General features: G+C 38.8%; 1 protein-coding gene across 8 annotated transcripts in view; it reads right to left on the minus strand.

The window, feature by feature from the left end:
* Positions 1 to 3,228: 3,228 nt before the first annotated feature.
* Positions 3,229 to 15,032, minus strand: part of FOXN1 (forkhead box N1) — a 38,372-nt gene continuing 26,568 nt past the window's right edge. For 6 of the 8 annotated variants that reach the window (XM_065036970.1, XM_065036975.1, XM_013366829.3 and 3 more), the window contains 5 exons: positions 11,598 to 11,725; positions 10,718 to 10,814; positions 5,811 to 6,018; positions 4,922 to 5,449; positions 3,229 to 4,122 (listed from right to left, as the gene is read on the minus strand). In XM_065036970.1, the coding sequence (XP_064893042.1) occupies positions 3,854 to 4,122; positions 4,922 to 5,449; positions 5,811 to 6,018; positions 10,718 to 10,814; positions 11,598 to 11,725 (1,230 nt within the window). In that variant the 3' untranslated portion in view covers positions 3,229 to 3,853. The remainder of the gene's footprint in view (positions 4,123 to 4,921; positions 5,450 to 5,810; positions 6,019 to 10,717; positions 10,815 to 11,597; positions 11,726 to 15,032) is intronic. The other 2 variants (XM_065036977.1, XM_065036976.1) reach the window with 1 other exon arrangement.

Here is a 15,032-nt window from a genome sequence, read left to right on the forward strand (position 1 = left end):
TTGACAACATAGTTCCAATATGAATTGCTACTATTTGAATTTTCCGAGGTCTAAATGAGATATGCAATTAAAAAAGAAGGTTAAACTAATAAATCCTGAAGTTTAGCATGCACATTTTTCTTAATCATATGTTGGAGAGGGCAACAATGAGCACTTTCTTCTGTTCGGTAATATGATATTTTTATGGTAATTGCACATAAGTGTGTTCGGTTTTGTTTGGTTTTGTTGTTTTTTTTTTTTTCCATAGACAGAAATAGCTGCTTGCATAATGTGTTTGGTTTAGGCTGATTAAGCAAACATTGCTAGCCTTGGATTAGGAAAATGTCATTCTTTTCCTCCTTTCTCCTCCTGTTTTCAGAGTACTGCTAAAATGATCTTTAATGCAAATAAATCTTCAGTAGACTTGCGATGTGTGCAAAATTCTTATGGCAGGAACAAAGTAAGGTGTCACCAGCTCTACAAGTTCTAAGAAAATGTTTACTGTGCTATCAGTTACTGTGTCAAAAATTATTTTAAAAGTACTTGCACAAGATAAGGAATATACTTCTGTATAAACTTAAATAGAAGCAGTTAAATACAGAATCACAGAATGTTAGGGATTGGAAGGGACCTTGAAAGATCATCCAGTCCAATCCCCCCGCCGGAGCGGGAACACCCAGATGAGGTTACACAGGAAGGTGTCCAGGAGGGTTTGAATGTCTCCAGAGTAGGAGACTCCACAACCCCCCTGGGCAGCCTGGGCCAGGCTCTGCCACCCTCACTGAGAAGAAGTTTCTTCTCAAATTTAAGTGGAACCTCTTGTGTTCCAGTTTGAACCCATTACCCCTTGTCCTATCATTGGTTGTCACTGAGAAGAGCCTGGCTCCATCCTCCTGACACTCACCCTTTATATATCTGTAAACATTAATGAGGTCACCCTTTAGTCTCCTCTTGGCAAAGATGATGGAGAGCAGTTTTTAATTTTTTAAAAATAGTTGTTTCGGAATTGTAATTTATGGTACGACTTTTTTCTCATGCATCCTTATTTCAATGATTTTTTTTTTGGTGTGTACTAGAATCACTAATGCTAAACTGAAGATAGATGTAAAAGCCTAAAGGGAGGGTGTGGGGTGGGGGAGGCCTAGACAACTTATAGTAGTTAATAACTTGCAGTCTTTTTTTTTCTTTCTTTTTTTAATATACGAAATATAAAGTAATGACTTTTAAGTTATATGAAATGTCCAACCATGTTAAATATGGAATATATTGGAGAAAATACTTTAAGATGCTTAGAATAAATAACTTTATACAGGGAGGACAAGTCTCTTGTGTAGATACAGTATGTCAAGAATGGCAAGAAAAACACAAGAAAAAACATGTTGAAGTGTTCTTTTCCCTTTTGTTCTTCATGTCTGTTTGTTCTTCAAAGACTCATTACCAGGAAAAATACAGAATACACTATGGCACTTTGATTTCTCTCTGTTTCTTCCTCCTGCTCCACCTCATGATCACGTGTGGTCGCAAGCATGGGATATATTGTTGGATCGGAGAGAATTTCCTGGCCTGTTAAACACAGATCTCAGAGTATATGAATGACACATATGAATTTACAAATAGTGAATTAATTGTATATGCCCATAAATTATAAGTCTTTAACACAGAAAGAGCAGCTTAGCTTTTCTTGATTTAAAATTTGTGAATCTGAAGTTTCTGTAGCAGACATGTAGCTTATCTTGGTGAAATGTTGTCCAGAATCACATAGTCAATTTTAACAGATTTTTTCATGTGCCATGGATTTGCTTTAATCACAAATATTTTGTTACAGATCTGCTGTAAAGAGTCTAATATTTGTCAGTCATCTTATTACCCAATATTATTATTATTTTTCACTTAAGAATGGTGTTGATGTACTTCAAAGAGTAGTAGTTGCTGTGTGCTGCAGAGTCAGCAGGGACATTAAAACATGCTGCTGGAGTGCAGAGCAAGGGGTGGATTGGTTTTGCTTTTCCTCAGTGCATGGTTATATGAGGATATATATTTGTTTGATTATTTTTTCAAAAAAGGCATCTGGGATATATATTATTGCTTTTAAATTTTGTACTTGCTAGGTATTTATTTGTACCTTGGTAACTCTTTAAATTATCTTGAATATAATGTCTAGCAGCTTTATACTTACTATGTGCTTTAGGTTTATAATTCAATATGCACATTTCTAATGATGCAGCATACTTAATTTTTTCATTATTTCTTTATCTAAATGTTAGAATGGTCAAGAATTGATTCACCTCACTCTAGGATGTTTGCATAACTCTCTGCTGTTTTTTCATTTGTGTATGTTGTTGTGTTTGTTTCTTGCATAGAACAGCTTGGCAAACTTGACTGCATTTCTCACTCTGCATATTCTGTTTGCAGGAATGCAGAGGAAGAGGGGCTCAAGTGAAGTGAGCATTTCTTGATAGCTGCCTAAAGGGATTACAGAGTTGCATCACATGTGTTCTTCCTAAATCTTCTCTGTCTGCCTCTAATCTGATTTTGGTTTAAGCCTAGGCTAGTAGGCACGGTTGAGGCTGTAGACTGGAACCTGCATTTGGCTTCAGCCTTAACTGGCAGTGCTCCCACCTTGCTGTGACAGAGCAGGCTCTTCAAACCTGCATGCATTTATTTTAATATTATCTCACTCTTCTACCTGGTCTGTTCTGTTCTTTGGAATTCCTTGCTGCTTTTTCATAGTGTAAGTGACCCAGTCTGACTCAAATGTAACCTCATTAGTTTCTTCTGAATTTTCATAATATGTGAATAGAGAGATCATTTCAGACATTTTGGGTCTGTAGACTATTTTTCTTAGTGTTGTTAAAGGTTCCTGCCCTAAATGGCTTGTTTTAGATTGCTTTGCTTGAAATAAAACACTGTTCTGTCATGTCACAGCAGCAACTTTGTGGTAAATCAGAGCGAAAAGTGTGTTCCTGAGAAACTGGCTCCTGAAATGCCTTACTTTAGTTCATGTTAGGAGCCAGACACTATCCTCACGCAAGTTTAGCATTATACTAAACCCTATAGGATGTGTCAGATGTTAAAATAGAGATGGTCTCTGCATTTGACTGACTGCAACAATGTTGTTCTCTTTTTTAGTTAGAATTCTTCAAATTCTTGATTTAATGGTTGAATAGGTCATCTTACTGTTCAGCTTATGTGGACAAAAATAGAGGAATGAATGTGAATAATTTCCAGCCAAGTAAAAATTCTACTAAATTGTTTTGTTCTTTTTTATTAAAAAAGCAGAGTCTTAAATTTATTTTTAAACACAGTAAAGTATATTTGTTGCTTTGATTTAGTCTGTCAGCAGCTAGTCCTCTGTCTTCTAATACTTGCGGATTTTTTAGTTTATGTTCTTGTTTCTCAAGACACAGAACTTTCAAGGGGATCATAAATGTTTTAATATGCAGATTTTTTTTTGAGTTTTCTATGGCAGATGTTGTTGACATCATTTGATCGAGGAAATAAGTTACATTATTGTTTGCTTTGACTTCTATGTTCATTTGCAAGCAGCTTTCATTAAAAAAAAGGTCAATTGTTTGTTTTCCTCCTATAGTAATGTGTTTCTGGAAGATGCAGAAGATGAGTGGCTTGATTAAAATGGTGTTGACCAGTCCAGCTGTTAACAATACACTCTTTAAATAGTTAAAAACCTTTTTAGTACAGATCTGTAGAAAATTATCATAGTAAAGCTACATATCCTGTGGGCGAGTTCTGGAAAAAGATTATATTTATTCCGGCGGACACAGTTTCAGCTGGCATAAATCAGATGGGTAAGTGTGTGTGATGGTTAGGACTGGATTTAGACAAAATAATACTAATTATTATGTTGGTACGTGGTTCACATTAGTGCTATAGGTTTGGATCCGGAATTATTTAGGTAGGCAGGAGACACTGTATCCACTTCCATGAAGGCAGAGTAAAGAGTAGTGAGCTGCAGGTCGGGGACGTTGCTGTGTACGGTTCCATTCTGCATGCTGGCGTTGGTGCTGCTGCTGTTCTCCATCTGGCAGTGGGAAGGGAAACACTGGGAAGACGTTGGGGATGAGGAGATGAGAACTAGAGGATCCACAGCTAGGCTGTCATCTTTCAGCTCCTCCCAAAGATTGCCTATAATGAAACAAAGTGGATTGATTCAGCTTCCTTTATATATGCTTTTTGAAACATTGTTTTATGGGAGAAATCATAGCTCTACGGTTATATGTGCTGTGTGTAGGTACACTTAATAACTTGTGATTGAGAAAGGAAAAAGATAATTTAGATCGTTATTATTTGTCTGTCTCTATAATAAATTTAAATCTGGGAGAAAACAGCATTAATTTAAGAAAATTATGTCACATGATAATTGGTGAGATTCTGTTGCAAATGTATCTTTACGAAGCATAACTTCTATTTGAAAAAAAAAACCCACACTAATTTTGAAAGGGGAAATTGCCTCCATAAGATACGGAAGAGCTAATTGCATTTTATGGGACAAATCTGCAAATAATATTACTGCACGACTGAACTCCTTGTATTCTTATGGTGTTGTGTTCTGTGAATTGCAAACTAAGTTGCTGGATGTGCAATTGACCTGATAAGTCACAAGAAATGAAAATTCAATCAAAATTATCTCTCTTTGTGCTCCTCACATGACAGTTCTCTTGATATGCACCAAATAATTGTGCTTGAGTAGTTTTCAGTGGAAAAGATATCTGAATTTAAAAAGCTACATTCTACATACTGTATTGCAGTATTTAATATCAGCATAGTCAGGCGTAAGCAGGGGATTTTTTTAAGCTCCGAGTTTAAATTTTTAGCTTTTTTGGGAAACTTTTTAAAGACGTAATGCAAAATTCCATGTTGTGCAAAATGTAACTTAGTAATAGAACAAGCATGACTTCCAAATAGAAATGCCTTGGATACCTACCTTGGAGATCAAAATCAGTCAGGGATGGATTAAGAGCATCGATGTCGTTGCTGAGATCCCCCTCCTGCATGAGTGTGTCCTGCACTGTCCTGGCCGTGGGGGGCTCGGGCAGCAGCTTCCCCCCGCAGCTGGGGGGGCTCTGCGCCGGCACTGGTGAATCCTGCGTGATGCTGGGCTGAGTTCTGAGTTCACTTTGAGCCTCCCCAGAAGGAAAAAGGGTCTGAGGGTCGGGTGACTGTTGCATTAATGTACTTGAGATTTGAGGAAAACCCTGTGGTGATGTATAGCACGCAGTTTGCTGCCCACCGAGCAGATTTGGTAATGGGTTCTTGACATGTAGAGCTCCTGGTGCGTGGATGCTCTGTAAGGGCTGTGGGACACCGGAGGAAAGAGAGGGCTGGCACAAGGAGTGGGGCTGGACTGCCATCTGTCTGGAAAGGGATGCATTTGCAACACCGGTCGGGCTGCAGGACACGACTGAAGATCTCAGCTTTTCACTTTTGTCGCCTATCAGTGTGTCAAGTTCTTCTACAAAACAAGAAAAAATGGGTGATGGATCAATACTTATCAGTTGATTTCAGATTTTGTTCTATAGCACCTATTCACTGTTGACTGAAGTTTAATGAGATGTCAAGAGAGATTTGTTTTCTTGGTGGGGCATCTTTGTGCCTATTTGCAAGCACTCCTGCAAAACCACGGCTTATTTAATTCTGCCTTTAAAAAAAAAAAAAATTAAATTACTTTGCCAATTTCTTTATAACCAGGAAAAAAAAATCTCAAATGCTTTCCTAAACAATGTATAAATTCTCTTATACAGCTTAGAGGCTATTGGAAAGAAAAGTTCAGGGAACCACAGTTTGAGAACTCAAGACACTAATAAATTACTGACCTGGCTTTGCCATACTCTTCCTCACAGCAACTGGGTCTTTCCTCTTCCATTTCTGAAGCTCCTCTTGCATCTTATCAATTTTGGCTGGATTTAGAGCCCACAAACAGCCTTTCCGAGAAGAATTGCCTGACTTGTTTTCAACTTTCTCAAAGCATTTGTTCAAGGATAAGTTGTGGCGTACAGAGTTCTTCCAGCCATCGGGAGCTGTCTGCAAAAACAAATCCAATCTAAGAATGGAACTTCCAGAAAAAAAAATCCCAAAGTATTTCTCTGTTTTGATTGATGAGGTTATAAGAAAAGCTGTTTAGTTTATACTTTCTGCAATATGGAACTTGTACGTTAGAAGGAAGCCACAAAAATGTTACTGTCATGTTGTGTGGGAAGGGAGGAATCAGATAAAATAGTAACTGATCTCCTAAACAAGAAGGTTGGCCTTGTCAGAGCAGCTGCTGGATTTTTAAGGGTGAGTTTGCAAATTGTAATAATTGATTGTGTAAAGAATTAGATTCTAGAACTGTGAGCTAACAGAAATCTACCTTTTTAGTCTATTTTGGAACACCTAGAAAAAATTCACTTCATGGAAGGAATACATGTTACTTGGACTCAAATTAAGTGTCCGGGCAGACTTCAAAATAATTTTAGCGGGTTACTGTAGGTGTAGCTTTATAAGCTGGCTAATTCTATTATATAACCAAATTGTTTAATCACAAGCCCCACGGATGAGATGCAGGTTTCTACATCTGATGGCTGCAACTTTTTGCTTTGTGTTTTTTTAACTCAGTAGTAGAAGCTAGACTTATATGTATTGTTCAGGTTACAGAAAAGCTTCATTAAAATGATTATTTTATTTTTATTTAGGTGGTTACTGATCAATGAGAGAAACAAAATTCCCTCCTTTCCTTGAGGACAGTTTTGCATTCTACTGCAGGAATGGAAAGAAAAGAGAACCCGGTGAAAAAAAAAAAAAAAGAATCTTCCCTCTGTTTATACAATATAAGTTTTACAAGCATTTTTCCCCCCCTAATTGCATGTAAAATAACTTTGAAAATGAGGATTGCTGTAAGGGATGGAGGGGGAAATACCCAGCACAACGGTCATGTTCAGATTCTGATGGGAAATGCCTGTTTGCTTGCTAGTCTGAAATACTGATCTTGAAGAAATGACACTGTATCCTTTTATTGCACGTAAGTTTGTCTGGTGTTTGTTTATTTGATTTCACTCGTTTCTGCGTACTTAGTCATGCACCCAGACAATACTGTGCATCATGTTAAGGCTTTGCTAATGGGTATGCTTGTTCAGATCAGAAGATTCCTATAGTAAATTCCTGATGTGTCACTTCCTTGCTTTTCATTTGGTAGGTACCGTACAATGCTATTTGTTGCATATCTGAGTAGAACTGTCCTAGCTCATTGTCACTGCAATTTAATCTTTAAACAAAAAAAAGAAAAAAAACCAAACAAACAAGGGAGCAGGCCTGCGTGGTTAAACAGGGAACAGCTGGGTATGCTCAAGTGGAAGAGGAGAGTTTATAGATCATGGAAGGGGGGGCTGGCCACTTGGGGAGAATCTAAGGCTGTTGTCAGAGGATGTAGGGAGGCAACTAGGAAAGCTAAGGCCTCCTTAGAATTAAACCTGGTGAGAGGGGTCAAGGACAACAGGAAGAGCTTTTTCCAATACGTGGCAGATAAAACTGAGGAGTGGAGCATCTGCCTTATGAGGAAAGGCTGAGGGAGCTGGATCTCTTGAGCTTGGAGGAGGCTGAGGGGTGACCTTATTAATGTTCACAGATATCTAAAGTGTGAGTGTCACGAGGATGGAGCCAGGCTCTTCTTGGTGACAACCAATGACAGGACAAGGGGTAATGGGTTCAAACTAGAACACAAAAGGTTCCACTTAAATTTGAGAAGAAACTTCTTCTCAGTAAGGGTGACAGAACACTGGAACAGGCTGCCCAGGGAGGTTGTGGAGTCTCCTGCTCTGGAGATATCCAAAACCCGCCTGGACACCTTCCTGTGTAACCTCATCTGGGTGTTCCTGCTCCGATAGGGGGATTGGACTAGGTGATCTTTTAAGATCCCTTCCAATCCCTAACATTCTGTGATTCTGTGAAAAATGACTTGCTACATAGTGGTAGGAATCAATCTGAGAAACCAAAATTTATTGTAATAGATGCAACTGCTAGTCCAGCTCAACTTACCATGTCATGGTAAGACCAATTTAAAAAAATACTGTAGCTTTACTTGTGTCAGTCAAATTATATTCTTTCCAAAACATCTGCATTTGGAGAGATGAGAGAAGAAATACTGTAACAGATTTCCCCATAGATCATATTTTATAAATGGACTTGTGTCTGTTTTTGCTTTCACATGATACACCATGAATATTTGAACATATTTGGACAGAAATTCCACTGTTACCACAAATGTAAAATCAATTATTTCCTAGTTTGTCATGAAGCACTGTCTTGTGAGTTAGTATTAATAGCCTAACTGAATAATTTGAGGGTCAAATTTAATACTTGCTTTCTTAATTTAAAAAAGAATTGGTTGTGGAAGTCAAATACATGTTATTCAGTGAAAAAGAAATTATTTTCCCTTCATAGCAGCACAGTTTCTACCCTTTTGGCCCACCTGATGTCAGCATTTCACTGTTCTGCTAGCCAGTCCTATAGGTGAGACAACAAAAAAGAAAACAAACAAAAAACCCCAACCAAACAAAAAAACCCAACAAATCCTTTAAAACTCTTTTTTGCCATAGGGTAATACTAAAGATGATGAATCAGATTTTTTTTCACTTGCAGTTGCTTTCTGGCAGTTCTAAAAGTAAATAAAACCACTCCTCCTAGGTAAGATATGTACTCAGCTACTGAATGAGCCAACCTGAAAGAATATTCATGTTTCTTGCCCTGCACATGAGGCTGCATATGCCTCTGTGTGTATCTAGACAGGATAATTAGTGTTTCTGTTAGGCACCAGAGCAGATGGGAGTGGCATGTGTTTCTCAGAGGTTTTCAGAATGTGTGGGGGTGTAAACTGTGAGATAGTTTTAAAAACGTAAGAGCAAGAAGTACACGGATTTATTCTGGAGACTACTGCCAAGAGTTGAACAGGTTCTTGCGTCAAACTTGGTATTGCTGAGCACTGAAAAATAGTCGTTTACCCAGTCAGACCCTGGAGGAACACTCCAGCAGTGCGTTCGTGTTACAACTCACCAGTTCAGCTCACCAGTTTAAGTTAATATTTGATTGTCTGTTTATGAACTGAGCTTTGGTTACTGAAGTTGCTCTTGTAGAGTTGGAATCTCCTTGCTCTGGCTGACTCCTGTGGTTTCTGCATTCAACGTACTGTGGACAAAGCTGTGTGGAATTGGACACTGCAAGAGAATACTTGCTGCTCTAAGTTCCATCAGACCACAGACCTTTCTAACCTCTTGGACCACTAGTAATAACTCCAATTAACAAGATTAAAGCTTTCTGTTAGACTTGCTAATCACTACCAAAAAAAAAAAAAAGGATGACAAGCAAAGAATATTATTGTGCAGACCCATTGATCCTGACCACCTCTTGAAGTTTAAAGAGTTTGGTGATCTTGCAAAACTCTTTCTCTTTAAATCTAGGTCTCAAGAGAAGGGAGAGGTACATCAAAGAGTAATTCAGCTTTAGCTGCGTAGATTTTTTTTTTTTTTTTTTTTTAAGGACGTAGGAGTTGGGTTGCTCTGTTTCAACTAGAAATGAGATTGTTGCATCATAGAAACTGAATTTGCTGTGGCAGCGAATACAAGTTAATTTGACTAGGCTTGTATCATCTAATGTCTTCCAGCAAGGTTCTGTGTACACTTGTACTCTTTCTCTCCAACTTAAATTGCTTCCCCTCCCCTGTTGTATCCTGCTCTTTAGTGAGTTCTAGTAGCAATAACAAAATGTTCTTTGTTGGCTTTTGTATGACCTTATCTTGCTGAATTCTCTCCAAAAAGGTAGGTTAGAGGATATTAGCTTTTACCATATATTGATAATTCTGTGGGCTGCTGTAAAGACCAGAGGTAGACAGGGCTTAGTGCCCATAAGCATAATATTTTCATTTTTGGGCCTTGCTAACACTTGTGGGTCACCTGATCTGGACGTCTAGTGAGATATTTTTGAAGAATCGGGAGTAATAAAGCTCTGTTTTGAGCTGTAGTCGATTATTCTATTATAGCTCTTTAAACAAAATCTTAACTGTGACGCCTCTGCTCTTGGATCATGTGCTGACTAATCTTTTTCCACTTGTGTTCCATGTGCACCAAACCATTCTCTTACAGCATGGATCTGAATTTCAATAATATCTGCTGCAAACAGTACACCCTTGCCTTCACCACCATTACTCGGTAATTATGAGCTTACTACCATTTATCACATATTATACTTTTCTTTTACAGTGCATGCAAGTGATGAAGTTGCCCAAGACGGATGTCCCAGCTCCAGAACAGAGCAAGATAACCTTGAACCTCTGCTTCCACATGAGTCTGGAGGTGCTGTTGATGGCAGAGGAAGCCACAAGACCAGTTCTGCCTGTATTTGAGATCTGAGAGGAAAGAATGGATGTGTTTTTAAAGATATTTATCCTTTCTATGAGTTTTTACTGAAGAATGGCCACTTGTTATCTACACAAACTCTAAGTCAGAACAGTTCTTAAAATCATTTTGTGTTAAATAGAACCACATTTCATGTCAATATTTCTGCCTAGGCCTAAAATGCTGGGTAGTTTGTGATCATGAAGGTATAACTGATCATGAAGTGTATAACTGATTTTATATCAATCTACTAAGAAAGTATCCCTTTTCATAGATTGAATCCTCTCCCGTATTCCCTCTGCTGCCAGGTAAGCTTAGAGTGTGATTTTAATTTTTTCCACCCTCCCCATGGAACTCACCTTAAAGTAAGGAAAGTGTTCCGTCATGAAATTGTAAATCTCACTGACAGGCAAGCTCCCTGTCTTGCTGTTTTTGAGTGCCATGAAGATCAGGATGCTTTAGGGAGAAAAAGAAAAGTATTTTAGCCTGTTCTGCATGCTTCCTCAGAAGCAGAAAAAAAAAGAAGGCTATTTTTCATAATAAGCCAGAGTAACTACTCTGGCTTTCACTGTCATAGTGTGGATACAGGTGGTACTTAAGGTTTTCACTCAGTTGTTTATAAGCAATCTCCTCAAAGTGCGTGTCGAAAGTCCAACCTGGGTTTAACATAAAGTAATAGAAAGTGTAATCAAGACTACAGCCTTCAAATCCTGCTAGTGTGTATTTATTTGAGGTTGTGTTTGAATGCTTAAACTGGTAAAGGCCACAAAGAGAATATCAATAGTGACAGAAGGTATAATTAAAATTTAATTGTCTGATCTACTTTGTTAGACTGCTATTTGGGGCTAAACCTGTGTGTACTGACTTGCATATTTGATATGTTTTCTAGGCATTTTCTTGCTCTAGTGAAAAAAAATAGTTTAAACACAGGTCCTGTAAAAGGCAGCTAAGTGTGATTGGTGTTGTCTGATGAAATTTGCAACACCTAAGATTTTGTATTAGAGAAACGTCTAGCTTTTGTGGGGGTGATCAAGACTGTTCACATGCTTTAAAACATTTCACTCCCTCTGCATTGGGCCCAGACTCTGGAACATCTTGTGATTCACGCAAACAGGACGGAGCACACCGGGAGCACGACAAATAAGAGTAAGCACGTTATTGCAAATTATGCTGGAAATAGGCCATGGGTAAACAGTGTATTTCCTGTAACATCATAGGTTGAAAAAAATATATTGTTACCTGTAGGAGTAGATGGGTTTGGGAAATAGAGGCTGCTGGGATTCTTGACTGCTTTGAGGAGCAATTCTTTGATAAGGGTAGTGCGAAGAAGTAATGTAAGTCAGAGGATAGCTGCCTCCTGAGGGATACTGATGGCACAATAAAAAAGATGTTACTTGGCTTAGCAACAAGCTCTAAAAAATATTTTTTAGTAACAGTATTAAACTATTTAGTTCTTAGGGTATTGTCCTCTGCCTACATTTATTAGCCATCATGCCAAGTCAGACCTAAATTCATTCTAGCACAGTATTGCAAAATGATAATATTACTAGTTGATGCTGAAGAAGTAGGGGAAGTGGGACATGTATGAAGAAGAGCTCACTGGTATGTTGGCAGCTACCAGAATCTGTTGCAATGTGTTTCAAATTGAAGTATGTTAAAAAAAAAAAAAAAAGAGTACTTTCTTTTATTATTGCATGTTATGCTACTGAGTTCTTGTGAAAAATGGGAGTAACTGTGTGCTATTAATTGTCTCCAGATAATTAATTATTTTCTAGATCTAAAGCATATCTTCCTTTGGCCATCTCTTTTCCAGTTGAAGGATCTTAGCATGCTCTGCCTCCCACTGAACATTGTCCCATGCAGACAAATAAATCAATGGTATAATTTTCTATACATAAATTAAAAGACTAAACCAGAATAAAGTACTTTAATCAGCGTGTGGCATTGGAAAATAAGCTTATTAAGTAACACCACTAAAAATATAGGAAGGAACAGGAAAGTTTTGATGGAGCCTTCTTTGGTTTTCTGTGCATTTTTTGTTGTTGTTGTGTTTTTAGGTGGAGAGGAATACAACAAGGCAAAAATTCAAAGTGTGGAAAATTAATTCCCAAGAGAATTAGCATCTCAACACATCCATTCTATTTGCTGTTATTGAGCAAGGCAATAAAAAATCCAAACAACAAAAGCTGTAGTGAACCAATGGCAGCAGAATATATATTAAAGTGGATGTGCTATAGAGTAAGTTAGTGATGGTGGGTCTGGAGAGGGGCATAGGAGAGATTTCTTCCTTTGGCAGCCCAGATGGATTTTCATATTGCCTGACTTGTGCTGTGAGGCTTCAGTGTCAATGGTTCCCTCGTAGTCAATGACAACAAACAGGTCTCTCCAAAAGGCCAGGAGCTTAAATGCTGTTACCCACTACCTCAAGCAGCTTCTTTTTCTCCATTTTCTATACCAAAAAGCTAAAAAGAACAGCTGGGACACCTAAAATCAGATAGCATTTGTGCTACCTTCAGCCCACCCCTTGGGACAAGCAGCAAAACCCTGAGACTGAAATGCTCAGTTACCTCTTCAAGGGACTAGAGACAGAAATATGCTAATGCCAAAAAAATACGTGAAAGGGGGGAGAAAATATATAGATAGCCTTGACTGCATCAGAGTTTCTGTAGGTTTGCTGTCAATTTTTTAACACAGCAGTTGGTCACATATTTTTCTCTTCCAAATTACAGGTTAAACCTGCCAGCAAGCAACTTTCAAGAACAAAGAAATGCTACCCTGCTAAGGTGAGATACCATCAGTTGGCTCTCTGTGAGGCAAAGGCTCCCACTGAACTCAGAGCTCAGTGCAAGACAAATTTCTGCCTCCTACAGATGAATCTTTCCAGATACCAGGGCTGGGGCATGGCCAAAATTAGGAGTCGTGTCATATGCTATTAAAAAAATCTACCTGCATGCCTTCTCTAGTACTCAAAGATTGCTGAACTCTGTTCTGGTGTTTTACTGCTTACCTCTAGAAGTCCTGTCTGGGTCATGAGGTTTTTATGATTCTTCTGAAAGATTTATAATGTAGCTTTCCAGACTTGTTGGAAAAATTTTCTAGGCAATTAGTTTATATATCTCCTTAGTTTCTTACTGTTGTTCCTATTTTTGGAACAATAGCTTCTGTTGCTCTTGATCTTTGTCCCCTTAAAATGCTTGCGAAGAGTTATCATGTGCTTGCAAAATGTTCACAGTTTATTTATTCTGAATAATTTATTTCAGTTTCTCCATAATTTTAATGTTGTTCCTTGAGTTTTTGCCTGTTTGCTTTTATCTTTCTAACATTAAACTGCCTGAAATGGAACATGGAAAAACATACTGAATACACTCATTTGTTTGCTACAGTAAGCAGGATGAAAGAAATGAGATGTACATAATTAATCATGTCCTGCCTTGTTAAATAACAGGCAAAACTGCAGTCTCCAGAACAGCTGTGAGCTAATTTCCATGTGTGGGTCTGTGCCACCTGTTTTGTTGCATTTGTGCAGAATTTCCACCAGAGTAGAAAACTGGTCAGTTCATACAATAGTTTCGATTTTATTGGTTTCAGTGGCTCTTTGAAAGGAAGCGATGCTAAGGTTGGACTGGTCGTGATGCCATCACCAAAGGCAAGAGCTGGGCGTTTGAAGGATTATTTCTGTTTTATTGGTTTCATTAGTCCTTTTTGAGGGAACAGAGGCCAGGGAATGGTCTGGTATGACAGGCTTGAGCTGGTTTTACAGTCGCACAACTGGCATAAAAGGTGTCCGTGTTTTACAGTGGGTGGGTAGGTGACTTCAGTAAGTGTCTGCTATTTCTTTTAGGTCAATAAGAAGTAATTTTTCTTGTGAGTCATCATTTGCCTTGTGTCCAGCAAAGGGGAAGGTGAGGCCATTTTATCATTTGGACAAAATTAATGAAGGTGTTGATTGCTCTCATCCCTCTAATGAAACATGAGGTGTAGTTTGAACATCCTTCACTTCATTCTCTGGAGTGTAACTTCCTAGTGATTTAAATTTCTCTGCTCCATTCAAATTTGAAATGTAAATCACAGAATCACAGAATGTTAGGGATTGGAAGGGACTTTGAAAGCTCATCCAGTCCATTCCCCCTGCCGGAGCAGGAACACCCAGATGAGGTTACACAGGAAGGCGTCCAGGTGGGTTTTGAATGTCTCCAGAGTAGGAGACTACACAACCCCCCTGGGCAGCCTGGGCCAGTGTTCTGTCACCCTTACTGAGAAGAAGTTTCTTCTCAAATTTAAGTGGAACCTTTTGTGTTCCAGTTTGAACCCATTACCCCTTGTCCGGTCATTGGTTGTCAACGAGAAGAGCCTGGCTCCATCCTCCTGACACTCACCCTTCATATATTTGTAAACATCAATAAGGTCACCCCTCAGTCTCCTCCAAGCTCAAGAGCCCAAGCTCCCTCAGCCTTTCCTCACACGGGAGATGCTCCACTCCCTTCAGCATCTTTGTTGCCCTGCGCTGGACTCTCTCCAGCAGTTCCCTGTCCTGCTGGAACTGAGGGGCCACAACTGGACACAATATTCCAGGTGTGGTCTCCCCAGGGCAGAGTAGAGGGGCAGGAGAACCCCTCTGGACCTACTGACCACCCCCCTTCTAATCCACCCCAGGTACCATTGGTCTTCCTGGCC

This window comes from Columba livia, chromosome 20, assembly GCF_036013475.1.
Source record: "Columba livia isolate bColLiv1 breed racing homer chromosome 20, bColLiv1.pat.W.v2, whole genome shotgun sequence".
In the NCBI taxonomy this organism is placed as follows: Eukaryota; Metazoa; Chordata; class Aves; order Columbiformes; family Columbidae; genus Columba; species Columba livia.